We start from the raw sequence: 17,896 nt of genomic DNA, 5'->3' as shown, positions 1-17,896 counted from the left end.
CGATTCTCCTGCCTCAGCCCCCCAAGTAGCTGGGATTACAGGCACCCGCCACCACGCCCAGTTAATTTTGTATTTTTAGTAGAGACGTGGTTTCACAATGTTGGCCAGGCTGGTCTCGAACTCCTGACCTCAAGTGATCCACCCACCTCGGCCTCTGAAAGTACTGGGATTACAGGCATGAGCCACCGCGCCTGGCCAAATTTTGTCTACATTTCTACATGCACTTTTCTGGAGAGAGGTTCTATAGCTCTCAATAGATTCTCAAAAAGAGTCAAAATTCACTTACCCCACCCTCACCCCTGTGATTGAACCATTTTAATCAGGATAATTTTTATTTACAAACGACAAAAGTTGTTACCAAAAAGCATGGTTGTATGGATCTAGTCAGGCTTTTATTTATTTATTTTCTTGACAGAGTCTCCTTCTTTCGCCCAGACTGGAGTGCAATGGCACAACAATCTCTGCTCACTGCAATCTCAGTCTCCCGGGTTCAAGCAATTATCCTGTCTCAGCCTCCCAAGTAGCAACTGGGACTACGGGCATGTGCCACTATACCCATCTAATATTTCTATTTTTAGTAGAGACAGGTTTCGTCATGTTGGCCAGGCTGGTCTCAAACTCCTGACCTCGGGTGATCCGCCCACCTCAGCCTCCCAAAGTGCTGGGATTACAGGCCTGAGCCACCGCGCCCAGTCATGTCAGGTTTTTAATTTCATTCTGTATTCGTTAAATTCTACATTAACAAAATATAATGCTTCATAGTTTGCTAAAACAATGTGTTTTTACAAGACAAACTTTCTATAGTTTCACTTCTTTTTTTCTTTTTTTTGAGACAGAGTCTCATTCTGTTGCCCAGGCTGGAGTACAGTAGCAGGATCTAGGCTCATTGCAAGCGCCTCCTCCCGGGTTCACGCCATTCTCCTGCCTCAGCCTCCCGAGTAGCTGGGACTACAGGCGCCCACCACCAAGCCCAGCTAATTTTTTTTTTTTTTTTTTTTAGTAGAGACAGGGTTTCACCGTGTTAGCCAGGATGGTCTCGATCTCCTGACCTTGTGATTTGCCCGCCTCAGCCTACCAAAGTGCTGGGATTACCGGCGTGAGCCATGGTGCCTGGCCTACAGTTCCACTTCTTAGAAGACTGTATGGTATAAAAATAATGTACAAGAGTTTGGGTCGTAACAATTTACTTTTCTACGTCTCTTAATTTTCTGTTTCTCTATGTCTTTTGAGAGAGGGTCTTGCTCCGTGGCTCAGGCTGGAGTGCAATGAGTAATCACGGCTCACTGCAGTCTCAACCTCCTAGGCTCAAGTGATCCTCCTGCCTCAGCCTCCCCAGAAGCTGCAGGCGTGTGCCACCACACCTGGTTAATTTTTAATTTTTTGTAGAGACAGGTTTGGGGAGGGGGTCCTTACCATGTTGACTAGGCTGGTCTCGAACTCCTGGGCTCAAATAATCCTCCTGCATAGGCCTCCCAATGTTGGGATTACAGGCATGACCCACGGCGCCTGGACAATTTCCCAGATATAGTAACCTGCTGAACCACCTTAGGGTGCGTTTCAGCCTTAGAGGTCTTTTCTCTGCTAGTTATAAAGCAAGATCCAGGGGATCATTCTAGGTTTATCTAAAATCTCTCTTCCCTAGACAATGACGGGATAGAAGAAGAAAAAGCAGGGCCTTTGATTAGAAACACATTATAATGCTGGCTTTAAATTCTCAGTCACGTGTTTTAAGCAAGATTTGAAATTCCTTCCGAAGAGTCTTGCTCCAGAGAGCGCCCTAAACCAAAATGGGAAACTGAGGCTAAGGTTCCAAATACCTTCAAACCGCCAGTACAGTACAAGGACACAGAAGAGCGGAGACCGCGGACAAGGAAAGCCAGCATAAAAGCAGGAGGGGAGAAAGGAGAAGGGCGAGCGGGCTTCCATGAGTGAGGAATTCAGGCAACCCAGTAGGGATTTAAGAGCAGCCTGCCGAGTCCGTGGGGGCTCCGACACAGTTCAGCCCCTTCCCCTCCCTCAGTTCGTGTCTTCCCGCCCCTGCCGCTCAGCCTCAGGACCCCAGCGCCGCCCAGACCCGCCTTCCCCACAGACCCCGCCACCTGTCAGTTTGAAAGGCCGCGGCCAGGGACAAAGAGACGGTCGAGTGGCTCAGAGGTCCCCAATGGGCCAAAGTTGCCCTAAAACCCGGGGGAGTGGCCTCGGCCTCCGCCCCCCGGCCCGGCCTTGCCAGGCTTTACCTTGAGTGCCAGGTGATGGACGCGGCCCAGGCCAGGCTCGGCCAGCAACTGCAGCAAAGCCAGCATCGGGAGCAGCCGGAGGCCCGCGGCCAGCCTAGGACGGCGGGAGGCGGAGGACCCGACGGGCGCCAGAGCGGCCATGTTTGTTCCAGCATCACCAGCCGCTTCCTCTCCTGCCCACTTCCGGGATTAAAGGGCGCAACCGCCGGAAGGTCCCGGGGAGCGCAGCTCGGCGGCTAGCTCCGCTGAGCCTGCGGTGGTTTTCCTGGAGATTGCGACCTGGGAAGTCGCCGAGGGGCCTATGCTGACCACCTCGGGGCCCTTCGATTGGCCCCCCCGTGCAGACTTTCAGTTTAGCCCAAAGAGATGAAGCCAACCTCTTGGCGGTTGCCATAACAACGGTGGCCGAACCAGACCAGCCCGGGCCTCACCTCCGCCTCGCAGAGCCTTGGAAGCGACCCTGGGCTCTGGGGACCCCTGACCTCAGGGTCGGAGGATAGGGTGTGTCAGCCGCACGGTGTCTGGCCACTGATTGAACTGATTTCACTGACTGAACTGATTTCACTGAGCATTAACTTGGAGCAAAATATCTAAAAATTCCTGGCTCGCCGTAGGGGTCCTGTGGTTGTTTTTAGTAGGCGCTTCATACTCAAGTATCAGGTGAAATGGTTGCAATAATACGATTTATTGAGCCCTTATGAGGAAATTCGTTAGGCCTTTTGTTGTATTTAATTTTTGGAACAATTTGATGAGCTAGGAGGTAGGTATTATCATTATTCCTACTTCACAGGTAAGCAAACTGAGGCTCTGAGAAATAAGTCATTTGCTCCAGGTTGAGCTGGGAATCACGCGGAAGCTCTTAACTCCTGTGTTCTGTTGCCTCATGCTATTTCATCCAACCCTGAGTCTGGATCTTAACATTTTTCTCTTAATTCTATATGGAAACTTTCTTTGCTTTTAGAAATTATGGGAACTTCTTTTTTTTGAGACGGAGTCTAGCTCTTGTCACCCAGGCTGGAGTGCAATGCCACGATCTCAGCTCACTGCAATCTCCACCTTCCGGGTTCAAGCTATTCTCCTGCCTCAGCCTCCAGAGTAACTAGAATTACAGACCTGCACCACCACGCTTGGCTAATTTTTGTATTTTTAGTAGAGACAGGGTTTCACTGTGTTGGCCAGGCTGGTCTCGAACTCCTGACCTCAAGTGATCCTCCGGCCTTGGCCTCCCAAAGTGCTAGTATTACAGGCGTAAAGCCACGCACCCAGCCTGCTTTGGAGTATTTTTTATCTTTTAAAGTTAAGTGTCATCTTTGAGAATCTCTGGTTTTAAATTTGAATATAATACTGTACTAAAAACAAAATGAGTCCTGGTGGGGGGATTCACACCTGAATCCCAGCACTTTGGAAGGCCGAGGCGGGCGGATCACTTGAAAATCAGTTCTTTGGAACCAGCCTGAGCAACATGGTGAAACCTGGTCTCTACTAAAAATACAAAACTTAGCGGGCATCAAGGCATGCGCCTGTAGTCCCAGCTACTCTGGAGGCTGAGGCAGGAGAATCACTTGAACCTGGAAGGCAGAGGTTTCAGTAAGCCAAGATCCCGCCACTGCACTCCAGTCTCAATTTAAAAAAAAAAAAAAAAATCAGGTAAGAATCTTAATCCCGTTTAATAATATAATAGTGATGAAACATTAAAATAGTTTTAAATAGGAGACTTTTGTCTTAGTTTCTGGACAGCAGTTTTATAAGGGCTTAAAACTGGGTTCTTAGGATTCCTTGCTTCTTTATACTTGGGTATTATGATGTGAACTACATGGCGTCATACCATTGCTGTCTGTCCAGAGGTTTAAGGGTAATATCTTCTCTCACATATTTGAAAGCTGTATTGTGCCAGTCATTATTTTGGAATTAAGAGAAATAAGAATGAGGGAAACCTGACTACAAAGACATTGTGGAGGATTTTCTCTACAGTTACTTCTCAAATTCTGAGAAAACTGCTACCTTGACAATTACATTTAGCCATGTGATTTCATAGTTTCAAGAAAAGATTATTTGCATAATCATGATGCTGTAACTGGAAACAGACAGGTTGAGTGACAGAACAAGTTATGCCTGCTTCTCCTGGCAACATTTTCAAAGGGGCGTTACGCTTTAAGGTATTGAGTGAAAAAGCCTGCAGGGGCTGGAAAGACTGATCTCCTAAGCGTGGCTTTTAGCCTTACTCTCTTAGTCAAGTACATTTTATTTTTCTATTTTCTCTTTTTTATTTATATTTATTTATTTATTTATTTATTTATTTTGAGGCGGAGTCTGGCTCTCTTGCCCAGGCTGGAGTGCAGTGGCCGGATCTCAGCTCACTGCAAGCTCTGCCTCCCGGGTTCACGCCATTCTCCTGCCTCAGCCTCCCGAGTAGCTGGGACTACAGGCGCCCGCCACCATGCCCGGCTAGTTTTTTGTATTTTTTAGTAGAGACGGGGTTTCACTGTGTTAGCCAGGATGGTCTTGATCTCCTGACCTCGTGATCCGCCCGTCTCGGCCTCCCAAAGTGCTGGGATTACTGGCCTCTTTTTTATTTTTGAGACAGAGACACTGTGTGTCCGGGACAGCGGTGTGCTGTCTGTTCACTGCAGTCTCCACCTCCCACGTTTAAGGGATTCTCATGCCTCAGCCTCCCTAGCTGGGACCACAGGTGTGCACCAGTATGATCACCTAATTTTTGTATTTTTGCTAGAGACAGGGTTTCACCATGTTGGCCAGGCTGGTCTTGAACTCCTGGCCTCAAGTGATCTGCTCACCTCGGCTTCCCAAAGTGCTGGATTACAGGCGTAAGCCACCCTACCCGACCTATTTTCTCTAACTTTTCAGGATCAGCTTAAGGTTACTACTAGAATGTGTAGTGTTGAATCTAGTGCTATTATTATTAAATAATTATTTGCTATCAGTTTAGACATTTCCAGAACTCTTTTAAGTAATTAATGGGTTAATATTCTCCAGTTTACTAAAGTACAATTGCCATTTGTTTTTCCTATCAAAAGACTTGATAGGCCTGTCTGGTGTCTCATGCCTGTAATCCCAGCACTTTGGGAGGCCAAAGCTGGTGGATAACTTGAGCCCAGGAGTTTGCGACCAGCCTGGGCAACATAGTGAAACACTTTCTCTACAAGAAATACAAAAATTAGGCCAGGTGCGGTGGCTCATGCCTGTAATCCCAACACTTTGGGAGGCTGAGGTCAGTGGATCACCTGAGGCCAGGAGTTTGAGACCAGCCTGGCTAACATGGCAAAACCCTGTCTCTAACTAAAAATACAAAAATTAGCCAGGCATGGTGGCGCATGCCTGTAATCCCAGCTACTCAGGAGGCTGAGACAGTAGAATCGCTTGAACCTGGGAAGCGGAGGTTACAGTGAGCCAAGATCACACCATTGCACTCCAGCCTGTGTGACAGAGCGAGATTCTATCTCAAAAAAAAAAAAAAAAAAAAAAATTAGTGAGCATGACTGCACCAATTTACTCCAGCCTGTGTGACAGAGGGAGACTTTATCTCAAAAAAAAAAAAAAAAAAAAAAAATTAGCGGGCATGGTGACACGCACCTGTAGTCCCAGCTACTCAGGAGGCAGAGAGGTGATAAGATCGCTTGAGCCCAGGAGTCAACACTGGAGTAAGCCTTGACACTTTTATACAGCTTGGGTAACAGAGCAAGACCCTGTCAAAAAAAAGAAAAAAAAAAAAAAAAGAGTTGGTTGATATTGCAAATCAAAAACCTCTGTTAAGACAGTATAGGAAACTGGTGGTCAAATTGGGGCCTAGCCATACATTCAGAAGTCAAATGCTACTTTCATTCTTTGACTTGAAACATCATTTCTTCCACGATTACAGCTAAAGTTTTCATGCATTTCTTGGGGTGTCGGGAATGCCTCCAAGTGCATCTTTCTGCAGAAAGTGATCATGGAAAAGCCAGGCTCTGACACACATTGAGTCCTGTGGATTGGAGAGGAACTTCAAAATTACTCCTCAACCTGTCGACCCTAGTCATAACTTGCGCAGCCACAGGACAGGCAGTTTTTCTTGATTTTATGTACATCTTTACAGACCTTCAGGGGAACTGGATTATTCGTTGTGAAAATTCATTGCAGTTTTAGCATTTCACTCACCATAGAGTTCCTGGTTTTATCCTACTCCACTTTTGCCAGTTGATCGCTTTCTTGGGTCCCATGTAAGTAGTTTGAATGCAAAAGAAATTGGAAATTTTAAGCTAAAAACAAGTTATTTTGAAGAAGAAAAAATCCTGAGAATTTCATTATAAGTAGTTCTTCACCAGGAGACAACCAATCAACTGTAAGTTCAAGCAAGCGGTCCTGCTGCATCAGACATGTTTAAAGGCCTGTATTCCCAGCCACTGCGGAGGATCGTTTGAACCCAGGAATTCAAGGCTGCAGTGAGCTATGATAATGCCACTGCACTCCAGTCTGGGCAACAGAGCAAGACCTCCCTAAGAACAAAGACAAAAAGAAAATGCTGAAAGGATTGGTTTATTTTCTACAATAAGTAAAAATTCTCCAGAAAACAGGAGGAAAGGAAAGGTAACCGATACTTGTATGTGTATTATATGGTAAACATTTTTTACATATTCTTTCGTTTTTTTTTTTTTTTTTGAGACAGAGTCTTACTTTGTTTCCCAGGCTGGAGTGCAGTGGTACGATCACGGCTCACTGCAGCTTCCAACTCCTGGGCTCAAGCGATCCTACTGCCTCAAGCCCCCAAGTAGCCAAGCACAACCATGCCGGGCTAATTTTTGTATTTTTTTTTTTGTGGAGACGGTTTTGCTGTGTTGCCCACGCTGGTCTAAATCTCCTGGGCTCAAACGATTCTCCCACCTTCACCTCCCAAAGTGCTGGGATTATAGGCATAAACCACCTTTCTTTCCACCTTTACAATAACCTTTGAAGTAGCATTATTTCCATTTTATTTGTTTGATTTTTGATACAGGGTCTCACCCTCAGGAGTGCAGTGGCATGATCAAGGCTCACCGCAGCCTCAATTTACCAGGCTAAAGCAATTATCCCACCTCAGCCTCCCGGGTAGCTGGGATTACAGTTGTACACCACCATGCTTTGCAAATTTTTTTATTTTTTGTGTACACAAGGTTTTTCCATGTTGCTCAAACTGGCCTTGAATACCTGGTCTCAAGCGATCTGCCTGCCTTGGCCTCCCAAAGTGTTGGGATTACAGGCGTGAGCCACTGTGCCTGGCCATATTTCCATTTGAAAGAAGAGGAAACTGATCGGGAGTGGTGACTCACGCCTGTAATCCCAGCACTTTGGGCCAAGGTGAGCGGATCACGAGTTCAGGAGATTGAGACCATCCTGGCTAACACGGTGAAACCCCGACTCTACTAAAAATACAAAAAATTAGCCAGGCATGGTCGCGGGCACCTGTAGTCCCAGCTACTCGGGAGGCTGAGGCAAGAGAATGGCGTGAACCCAGGAGGTGGAGCTTGCAGGGAGCCGAGACTGCACCACTGCACTACAGCCTGGGCAACAAAGCAAGACTCCATCTCAAAAAGGAAACTGAGGCTTAGAGAAGGAAAGTAATTCAGCCAAAGGTCTCTATAGCTGTCTGGACAGAGCTATCCAAATCTGGCTAACACCAAAGACTGTACTCAACTCCAATCCCTTAATTTCAGACTAATGACAACCTATGAGATCCCTGGGTTTTTTTTGTTTGTTTGTTTTTTGTGTGTTTTTTTTTTTTTGAGACGGAGTCTCTCTCTGTCGCGAGGCTGGAGTGAAGTGGCACGATCTCAGCTCACTGCAACCTCCGCCTCCTGGGTTCAAGCAATTCTCCTGCCTCAGCCTCCCAAGTAACTGGGGTTACAGGCACACCACCACGCCTAATTTTTTTGTATTTTTAGTAGACACGGGTTTTTGCCATGTTGCCCAGGCTGGTCTTGAACTCCTGGGCTCGAGCGATCTGCCTGCCTCAGCCTCCTAATATGCTAGGATTACAGGCGTGAGCCACTGCACCTGGCCAAGGTCCCTGTCTTCTGAATGAGTAAACTGAAGCTCAGAGAATGTAAGTAACTTGCAGAAGGCCATACAACGAGTAAGTAGTAGAACACCAGATCCCAATTTAACAATTTTGAAACCCTATCTGCTTTAAAATCTCATATCTATCTACAGCTGTATAAATATCTGTCCATCTAAGCCCCTGAATTAGATGTTTATTAGTTGCAAGCAGGGTTAGAATTGCCAAAAAGCCCTAATATAATTGTTTGCCTCTAACTACACAGGGTCTCTGTTCTGTTTGACCAGATACCTTATTTCATTGCTAATACTGACCATGTGATCAGATTATTCAGTGGAACATGTTTGAGTCCCTCACTGAGAGTAGAAAAAAAAAAAACCCATAAATTTACAGAGTTTTGTTTTGTTTTGTTGTTGTTTTTGAGACGGAGTCTCACTCTGTTGCCCAGGCTGGAGTACAGTGGCGCAATCTTGGATCACCACAACCTCCACCTCCCGGGTTCAAGCGATTCTCCTGCCTCAGCTTCCTGAGTAGCTGGGACTAAGGCATGCGCCACCATGCCCAGCTAATTTTTGTATTTTTAGTAGAGACAGAGTTGTACTATGTCGGCCAGGCTGGTCTAGAACTCCTGACCTCGTGATCCATCCGCCTCGGCCTCCCAAAGTGCTGGGATTACAGGCGTGAACCACTGCGCCCGGCTGTTTTGTTTTTTACTTAATAATTAACATAGGGGACTTTTGTGACAAAATGTGTTGGTATTTCTTCCTACAGCCAACCAAGTAATTTTTTAGTGGACATCAGCTGAGTGTCCTTTAATTTAGTGGTTTTTTTGTTTTTATTTTTATTTTTTTAGAGACAGGGTCTTGCTGTCACCCTGGCCATAGTGTAATGGTGCGATCATGGCCCACTGCAGCCTCGAACTTCACGTGCCTCAGCCACTATCTACCTGGAGATAGTGTTAGATATCACAGGTTGAGGGCTTGGTCCTCAAGACTGCCCCCCACCCCAAGTAGGTGTCAATCTTAAGTTTTAGGTTATGTGATCTTTTTGACCAACTGTTTATAAATCAGAAATCTCAAGTCCTCCTTTTTGGGTTTAATTTGTTACAGTGCCTCTCAGAACCTAGGGAAACATGTTTATTATAAAGGATATAGATGAAGAGATATATGGAGTACGGGGGAAGGAGAGTGGAACTATTTTTTTTTTTTTTTTTTGGAGATGGAGTCTTGCTTTGTCGCCCAGGCTGGAGCACAGTGGGGCGATCTCGGCTCACTGAAAGCTCTGCTTCCTGGGTTCACGCCATTCTCCTGCCTCAGCCTGTCTGAGTAGCTGGGACTACAGGCGCCCGCCACGATGCTTGGTTAATTTTTTGTATTTTTAGCAGAGATGGGGTTTCACCGTGGTCTTGATCTCCTGACCTCGTGATCCGCCTGCCTCGGCCTCCCAAAGTGCTGGGATTACAAGCCTGAGCCACCATGCCCGGCTGGAGAGTGAAACTTCTGTGCCCTCTCTGGGCATGCCACCCTCTAGGAACTTTTTTTTTTTTTTTTTTTTTTTGAGGTGGAGTTTACTCTGTTGCCAGAGTACAGTGGCTGGAGTGCAGTGGCACGATCTCAGCTCACCGCAACCTCCGCCTCCTGGGTTCGAGCGATCTCTTGCCTCAGCCTCCCAAGCAGCTGGGATTCAGGCAGTCACCACCACACTGGGCTATTTTATTTTAGTTTTTGTATTTTTAGTAGAGATGGGGTTTCACTATGTTGGCCAGGCTGGTCTCAAACTCCTGACCTCAGGTGATCTGCCTGCCCCTGCCTCCCAAAGTGCTGGGATTGCAGGCGTGAGCCACTACATCCAGCCAACTCTGTAGGGACTTTTATGTGTTTAGCTATCTGGAAGTTCTCAGAACTTTGTTTTTTGGAGTTTTAATAGAGGCTTTATTTTATGTAGTCATGATTGATTAAACTATTGACCACTGCTGAGCAACTTAACTTTCAGCACCTCTCCCCAGTCCCCAGAGGTTGGAGTGACAGTGTGGGTGCAGATAAAAGTCCCACGCCTCTAATCTTGTCTTGGTCTTTATGATGACCAGTCCCGTCTTGATGCTACTAATACTTAAGGACTGTCAGCCATCAGTCATCTCAGTATATAAAAATACATCATTTTGGGGTCTTTAAGGATTTTAGGAGCTATACTTCAGGAAACAAGGTTGAAGACCAAATATATATTTTGTAATATCACACCAAGATCATAATTTTGTAAATCGGTGTTCTCTAGATTTTACTGAGAGGTGAAACCAGTGTATGCAACCCAGACTAACCCCCTAGATAATATCAGCGTTTACATCGAGTTTAGGGTACCCCTGGTGAAAACTGGTTCCTAAGTAGGTCAGGTCACAGTAGTTCGTTAATGGGGATACTTCCTTGTCTTAGAATCACTTCCTCCTGCTCTGAAGGGAAACTGAAATGGACTTAGTTCTTCCTAAAAAAATGCTGTGCTGTATTTTAGCCTTTTTTTCTTCTGGCTTATTTAATTTTATCCCAAACCCTGTTCTCATTGCTTCATGATCATTGATGTCTTTCTCCTTTATTTTTTGAAGATTTGACACTTTCAAGCATTTTCCAGTTACTGCCAAAGCTTAATGAAATTAAAGATATTTGCAGTGTGGTATAATTAACTCATTTCCATAGAGTTCTGTGGCAACTTTTAATGGGTTCCTTCCTATAACTAACAATTTCCTGCTTACTCGTCTTAAAAAGTTTCATCTTCATGTGGTCTCTTTTTCTTCTGCTGTCCCTTCCTCTTCCTCTTTCTCCTCTTTAAAGCAGCAGGTTGTTTTACTTCTTGATTAGAGTATTTTCACAAGTGGTCACTGTTTTTGAGAAGTCTCCAAGAACTTGGTCAAGATTAGATCACTGTATTTGACTAAGTCAAGCCCTGGCAGGAAGGTGATTACTGAGGCAAAGTCTTGTTAGATAAACCTGCATTGCATGTACCATTTCCAAATTTTAGCAGACTAAACTGTGCAGCATTATTTCAATTTCCCCCTGCAACTCACTCTGGCTATTAATCTGCCTTAGGAGATAGGTAGCTGGCCGTTCTCATTGTTATATATCTAGCAGTCTCTGGACGAAAGAGAACTCAGACCTAGTAACTGAGAGCAAAATATTTATACAGACACAAGAATGGGGGTGGGCAGGAAGGGAGGGTTGTAACTGAAAAAACGCAGACCAAAACAGTTTTGACAACTTAAATTTATTGTAACTGCCCAACAAAGGAAGTAGAGCTGGAGGTTTATCTCCAAGAGGTTTTTTGTTTTGTTTTGTTTTGTTTTGTTTTTTGTAGCTCCACCTCTTAATTTATTATTATTATTCATTTTATTTTATTTTTTGAGACAGAGTCTCGCTCTGTCACCCAGGCTGGAGTGCAGTGGCACAATCTTGGCTCACTCCAACCTCTGCCTCCCAGGTTCAAGCGATTCTCCTGCCTCAACCTCCTGAGTAGCTGGGATTACAGGTGCCCTGTCACCACGCCCGGCTAACTTTTGTGTTGTTAGTAGAGAGGGGGTTTCTCCATGTTGGCCATGCTAGTCTCAAACTCCTGACCTCAGATGATCTATTCACTTCTGCCTCCCAAAGTGTTGGGATTTCAGGCGTGAGCCACAATGTCCGGCTTTAATTCATTACTGTTAATATTTTTGAGACAGGGTCTTGCTCTCTTGCTCAAGCTGGATGGCAATGGCATGATCATGGCTCACTGCAACTTCAGCCTTCTAGGTTCAAGCTATCCTCCTGTCTCAGCTTCCCAAGTAACTGGGACCATAGGTGCATGCCACCATGCCCAGCTAACTTTTTTTTTTTTTTTTGTAGAGACAGGGTCTTGCGATGTTGCCCAGGCTGGACTCAAATTCCTGGCCTCCAGCCATCCTCCTGCCTGGGTCTCCTGATGTGCTGGGATTACAGGCGTGAGCCACTAGACCCGGGTTAACTGCACCTTTTAATGGAGGAGAATGATAAGCAGGTTGAAAATGGTGGGGTGGGATTGGAGAAATGCATCATCGTAAAGTATTTTTTAACTGGGGGCCCATGTTGGGAGTCGCACGGTTACTCAGAAAAGGATCCAGTAGTAGCATTAACCGAGGGAGAAAGATAAGCTGTGAGGAAAGGCCTAGTGAGTCAGAGGAGTTGGAATTCCAAACATTTTCCATAGCTTGTCAGTAACGACATTTGTGCAGATCTTTGGATATATAAAGAGGGAGTCCGTCTATTGATAAAATGAGCGCTGGGTTTACCAACCCTAGGCTTTGGCTCACCCTGATCTTCACCGCCGGGCGGTGAGATGGACGCGTTATTGCCTCCATCTGGTGGACTGCGCTCTGCGCTTCCAGCGGTGGAGGAATTGTCCGCCTCCACCGGGTCAGCACGTGCTGGATTTGAACCAAACAAGTTATCTGTGTACCCCACGCCTTTGCTTTTACCCACTAGGCGGTAACGTGATTTCACGCCTGAGAGTTTCTTGGCTGAACAAGTTGGAAATCATTGGTTTCAAAGATTGGAAATCACTGGATGCACGCCCCTGGATTTTTTCCCCAACCACTCGAGGCCGTCGCGCTTGCTTCGACGTCTCTATTCGCACAGCACGCAGATACTACCGCCCCACTCTCACCGCGCCAGCCTGCGGGGCTCTCGGGCCTCCCTCGGGCGGTGGGAAAAGAGCCTCCCGGGCTCACTCTACTCGGCGCGCATGGCTGCCAGGGGAAAGTATTGTCCTTAAATCCAGAGCGGCGCTGCGCGCAGGGGAGCGATCTCAGACCTCCGCGGAGCATCGGTGATCCCAGGGCCGGCCGCGTTCCAAGGCAAGCGCTAGTACTGCGAGCAGAGAGTGGTCACTAAGAAGTCATTAGGAGATTGGCAGGGGGAGTCCTCGGGATCCGGTTCCCGCCGTCCCTCACACCTCCCTCCGTGTCCTTCCGGACCCCGGGGCGACGCGGACCCGGCCGGGGGAGCCCGAGGGAGGGGGCCGAGCCGGGGCGGGGCGGGCGCGCGTGCGCGAGCTGTCAGGCCGGCCCCGCCCCCGCGCCCCGCCCCGCCCCTCCCGCCCCTCCCCCGCTCTCCTGGTGTAGGGCGGGCGGGCGCTGCGGCGGCCGCGGCTGCTGCTTCCTCGGGCCATTTTGCTGTGGAGCGGCGGGGAGGAGGAGCCGCCGAGGAGACCCCGGGCGAGGAGCTGCGAGCCGGAGGAGGCCGCGCGGACTCCGGGCTTTCCGCGGTCGCGGGGATCTCGGGGGGCAAAGGGATCGCCGGGGTGGGGGACCAGAGAGCCGCGCCCGCCGCGCGGAGCGCCCCTTCGCGCCCCCAGCACCATGAGCTGGGGTACCGAGCTCTGGGTGAGTGAGGGTCTGGGCCCGCGGACAGATGCGGGGCGTGCGCTGCATTTCCCCGCGGCCTGGGGAGGGGGCGCGGGCCGTGCTGCCGGGCGGAGGCGAGGGCGCACTGGTTGGGGTCGCCGGGGCCTGGTGAGGAGGCGGGGTCCCCGTGCCCCTGGTCGGCCTTGGCCCGAGCAGGAGGTGCGGACCGGCTCGTCCTTCGGAGGCGAGGGGAGTTGGTGCGGGTCCCCGGCGGCCTGAGGAACGGCACAGGCGGGCCTCCCTGTCCCCGGCGCCCCGGGGCGGGCGGTGTGTGTCGGGCCGAGCCCTAATCCCCCGGGGCGAGCCGCGGATGCCCGGGGGGGGGCCGGGACCGGGCGTGGGGGCGTGGAGGCCCCGGCTGCGCGGCGCTGCGTTGGGTCTCTGGGCGCCCCGGCCGCGAGTTTTGTCCTGGCTCGGTGGAGGCGCTGGCGGATCCGGCGCTTCCCCGGGGGCGGGGCGGCCGGGGCGAACGCCGGGGGTCGGGTTTTGGGGTGCCGGGGCTACAGTGCGGTCTTCGCTCTGGAGGCGAGGACTTCTGGCCCGTGGCGGCACCAGACGCACTTGTTCTTTCGGGGTAGCTCAATCCTGAGTGGATGTGGGCACTGCGACGTCTGGTCTGGAGGAGAAAGTAGGAGTTGGGGAGACATCTTACGTGATCTCCCTCAGGAAGAGGCTTTCGCGGGGTCAATCTTTAACGGTTGCTCGGAGAAAAGAGTTTCCAGTGGGGAAAGTTGACGGTGAGGGGCGCCTGGCGGGGATGCTTGGCCGGGGGGTGCGCACGGTAAACGGGCAGCCCTCGGGGCTGAGGGCCGTCCCCAGGAAGACGAGGGGCCGGCTGTGGATGGAGCTCTTTCCCTGCCGTCCGCGGATTCCTGGGGAAATCACTGGGCAGGGGATGGGCAGTGCGGCGGCTGGGGAAGGAGTAGACGAAATCTCAGTTACTGCACTGAAATGCCCTCCAGATGAGCCATTTCCCAGGATGAACTCTGAAGTGCCTGCACTACCTTTTGGAATTCTATTTGCAAAGGGTGTGGAGGAGAAAGTGTAGGGTGGTGTTGCTATCTGAGATGAGGCCAAGAAATCTCCTGTCAAAATAAAACAAGGTTAGAGCAATTGCAGAAACAGCGCATCCTCCCTTGTTTTTTGTTTTGTTTTATTTTGCTTTAATTGTTTTTACGTAACCATTTGTTAGGTACAGAAGCAGCTACGGTTGTTATTACCAAAATCCTGAGGGCAATAGCTCCCTTAAATTAAGATAATTCATTTTATAAACATCTTCTGCCTAAAAGGGATTTATGACAAAATTTCCACTGATGTTTACAAGTATCCATTTTGAAAATAAGTTTAAAATATTTGCACACGCCAGTTTAGGCAAAATTTACCACTTTGAGTGCTGTATTGAAGTTTCTTTCCTCTTCTAATCCTTCCACTCTCTTTAGCTTATCTGGGGTGGGGAAGCAAATCAGAAGAAATCTTTATCAAGACAGTAGAAATTGTGGCACAATTTTTTTTTTCACTTGTTCAAACAGCAGATGGAATTATGGAGGGAAAAGGTACAATATATTTCTGAGTGAAATAGGGACCGAACACAATACCTTGGTTGACAGTTCAGTGATGTTGGTACATGGGATAGAATATAATTCCAAAGAGAGGGAGTGGCTATGAGCAAAACTGCTAAAACAGCAGCAATTGCCTGCATTATTCCGTATGTTTATTTTTGAGGGTGGAGGAGTGGGAAGGAAGGCAGGGTTAGGAGTGGTTGAAAATAAATGAGAGAGGCCAGGCACAGTGGCTCAGGCCCGTAATCCCAGCACCTTGGGAGGCCGAGTTGGGAGGATCTTTTGGGCCCAGGAGTTCAAGAACAGCTTGGGGAATATCTGGAGATGTCTTCTCTTAAAAAATAAAAATAAAAAAGAAAATAAATGGGAACTGGAATATATACAAATAAATGATATGAAATCTTAGATTTGCTTCATAATAATTTGTGGTGTTAGTAGATCGGAGATAGTGAGGCAGAATTGGCCATTATTGAAGCCAGATGCTCAGTACAGAAGTGTTCATTATATTATTCTTTCTAGTATATATGTTCGACATTTTCTTTTTTTTTTTTTTTTTTTGAGGCGGAGTTTCGCTCTGTCGCCCAGGCTGGAGTGCAGTGGCCGGATCTCAGCTCACTGCAAGCTCCGCCTCCCGGGTTCCCGCCATTCTCCAGCCTCAGCCTCCCGAGTAGCTGGGACTACAGGCGCCCGCCACCTCGCCCGGCTAGTTTTTTGTATTTTTTTAGTAGAGACGGGGTTTCACCGGGTTAGCCAGGATGGTCTTGATCTCCTGACCTCGTGATCCGCCCGTCTCGGCCTCCCAAAGTGCTGGGATTACAGGCTTGAGCCACCGCGCCCGGCCGACATTTTCTACAATAAAAATAATTGGAAAATATTTTTAAAGGAGAAGGATGTGAACTATCTGTAATTTTTTCACTTGATAATTTTATGAGGTAGAATGAATCAGTTAACAGTTCTATATATGCAAGTGTATGGCAATGAGGAGTTTTTAAAAAGACATTTTTAAAAACTTTTTTTTTTTTTTTTTTTTTTTTACCTGAGACGGAGTCTTGCTCTGTTGCCTGCCCAGGCTGGCATGCAGTGGCATGATCTCGGCTCACTGCAGCCTCTGCCTCCCAGGTTCATACGATTCTTCTGCCTTAGCCTCCCGAGTAGCTGGGATTATAGGCACCTGCCTCCATGCCCAGCTAATTTTTTGTGTGTTTAGTAGAGACGGGGTTTCGCCATGTTGGCCAGGCTGGTCTCAAATTCCTGACCTCGGGTAATCCGTCTGCCTCAGCCTCCCAAAGTGCTGGGATTACAGGCGTGAGCCACCACACCTGACCTTAAAAAAGACATTCTTATGAGTACTAGCATTTGCTTTTGAATAGCTTACAGTTTAATATAGGGAAAGGAATGAACACATGATTGTGCTACTAAGAGAAATGCAAAATCTAAGTTTTCAGGTGAAATGCAAAGATGTATAAGGCTTAGTAGCTTTTGAGATTTTAAAAAAATTAGAATAATGAAGGATTACGAAAAGTAAACCCCGTTTCTCCGGCGGTCAGAGACTTGGTGATGTGTGGTACACTGGGTAGCCGAGCGGAGGGCAGTGATTAAGGGTTTTCCTTGAATGGTGGCTTTGGAATCATGCACATGTATAATGAGATAATGATGGGGCGCTCAAGCCGAACTTGGCAGAATTATTCTTCTAGATGGAGAAAGAGCTATGGTTTGGGTGGCCATGAGTTATTTGTAACAGGTGGTTGCAGCTCTCAGGGACCTTCACAAATACTATCAGATTTTACATACATTTTAGGACTTCAGGTTAAAGTCAATATAGGCTTTTAGAAACTACAGGTTTCTAATGTGCATTTTACACTGAAGGCCTACTCTAAGCCACATCCTGCTTTGTAGAGGGAGTAAAACCTTTCTCTTCCTCTTTCTTTTTTACTTTTTCTTCAACTCCTTCATAGAAATAAACTTTCTTTCTTTTCTTTCTTTCTTTCTTTTTTTTTTTTGAGACAAAGCTTTGCTCTTGTTGCCCAGGCTGGAGTGCAATGTCACGATCTCGGCTTACTGCAGCTTCCATCTCCCAGGTTCCAGCGATTCCCTTGCCTTAGTGTCCCGTGTAGCTAGGACTACAGGTGTGCGTTACCACACCTAGCTAAGTTTTGTTTTTTTTGTAGAGATGGGGTTTCACCATTTTGGCCAGGCTGGCCTCGAACTCCTGACCTCAAGTGATCCACCCACGTCGGCCTCCCAAAGTGCTCAGATTATAGGCGTGAGCTACCTCACCCAGGCTTAAATGGCCATTTTGAAGTGATTAGGTTATGATAAAATAGTTTACAGCTCTTCATAACATTGCCTTTTAATCAATTTTCAAAATTTGTGTTGAATAACCACGGTGTGCGCAAGACACCAGCCTGAATCTGTTGTAAGTCACGTTATATATATTGAAAGATATCTACGTGGAAGCATAGAAAGTAAGTTTTACCTCTAGCCTGTAACATCGGAGTCAAAAGAAAAATAACGTTTTTATGTAAAATTAACCAAAATACATTTACTCAAGACTTGTTAAAAAGGCAGTGTTAGTAAGGTAAATATGTTCACTGACTTGTGGAAGTTGTGGCTGGTTGTTGGAGAAATGGCAAAGCAAGAGTTGCTTACATTTGAATGTTGTTTTTTTTTCCTTGCC

The 17,896-nt window shown here is 47.6% G+C and overlaps 2 protein-coding genes across 13 annotated transcripts in view; one reads left to right on the top strand and one right to left on the bottom strand.

Annotated features, from left to right (window-relative positions):
• Positions 1-2,421, bottom strand: part of GPR107 (G protein-coupled receptor 107) — an 82,024-nt gene extending 79,603 nt beyond the window's left edge. Inside the window, exon 1 of the mRNA XM_008005953.3 lies at positions 2,238-2,421. Within this exon, the coding sequence (XP_008004144.3) occupies positions 2,238-2,378 (141 nt within the window). The 5' untranslated portion in view covers positions 2,379-2,421. The remainder of the gene's footprint in view (positions 1-2,237) is intronic.
• A 10,972-nt stretch (positions 2,422-13,393) lies between these two features.
• Positions 13,394-17,896, top strand: part of FNBP1 (formin binding protein 1) — a 159,712-nt gene continuing 155,209 nt past the window's right edge. For 8 of the 12 annotated variants that reach the window (XR_012094892.1, XM_073022010.1, XM_073022009.1 and 5 more), the window contains exon 1: positions 13,432-13,639. Coding sequence is in view for 11 of the 12 variants with exons in the window: in XM_073022010.1 (XP_072878111.1) it covers positions 13,616-13,639 (24 nt within the window). In the remaining variant the exon portion in view is untranslated. Of the gene's footprint in view, positions 13,640-17,896 lie in introns of all 12 variants that reach the window. The other 4 variants (XM_008005939.3, XM_008005947.3, XM_037994172.2 and 1 more) reach the window with 3 other exon arrangements.

This window comes from Chlorocebus sabaeus, chromosome 12 (assembly GCF_047675955.1).
Source record: "Chlorocebus sabaeus isolate Y175 chromosome 12, mChlSab1.0.hap1, whole genome shotgun sequence".
NCBI lineage: Eukaryota > Metazoa > Chordata > Mammalia > Primates > Cercopithecidae > Chlorocebus > Chlorocebus sabaeus.
The sequence above is the reverse complement of the archived record's forward strand: the minus strand, read 5'-3'. Positions and strand labels throughout refer to the sequence as shown.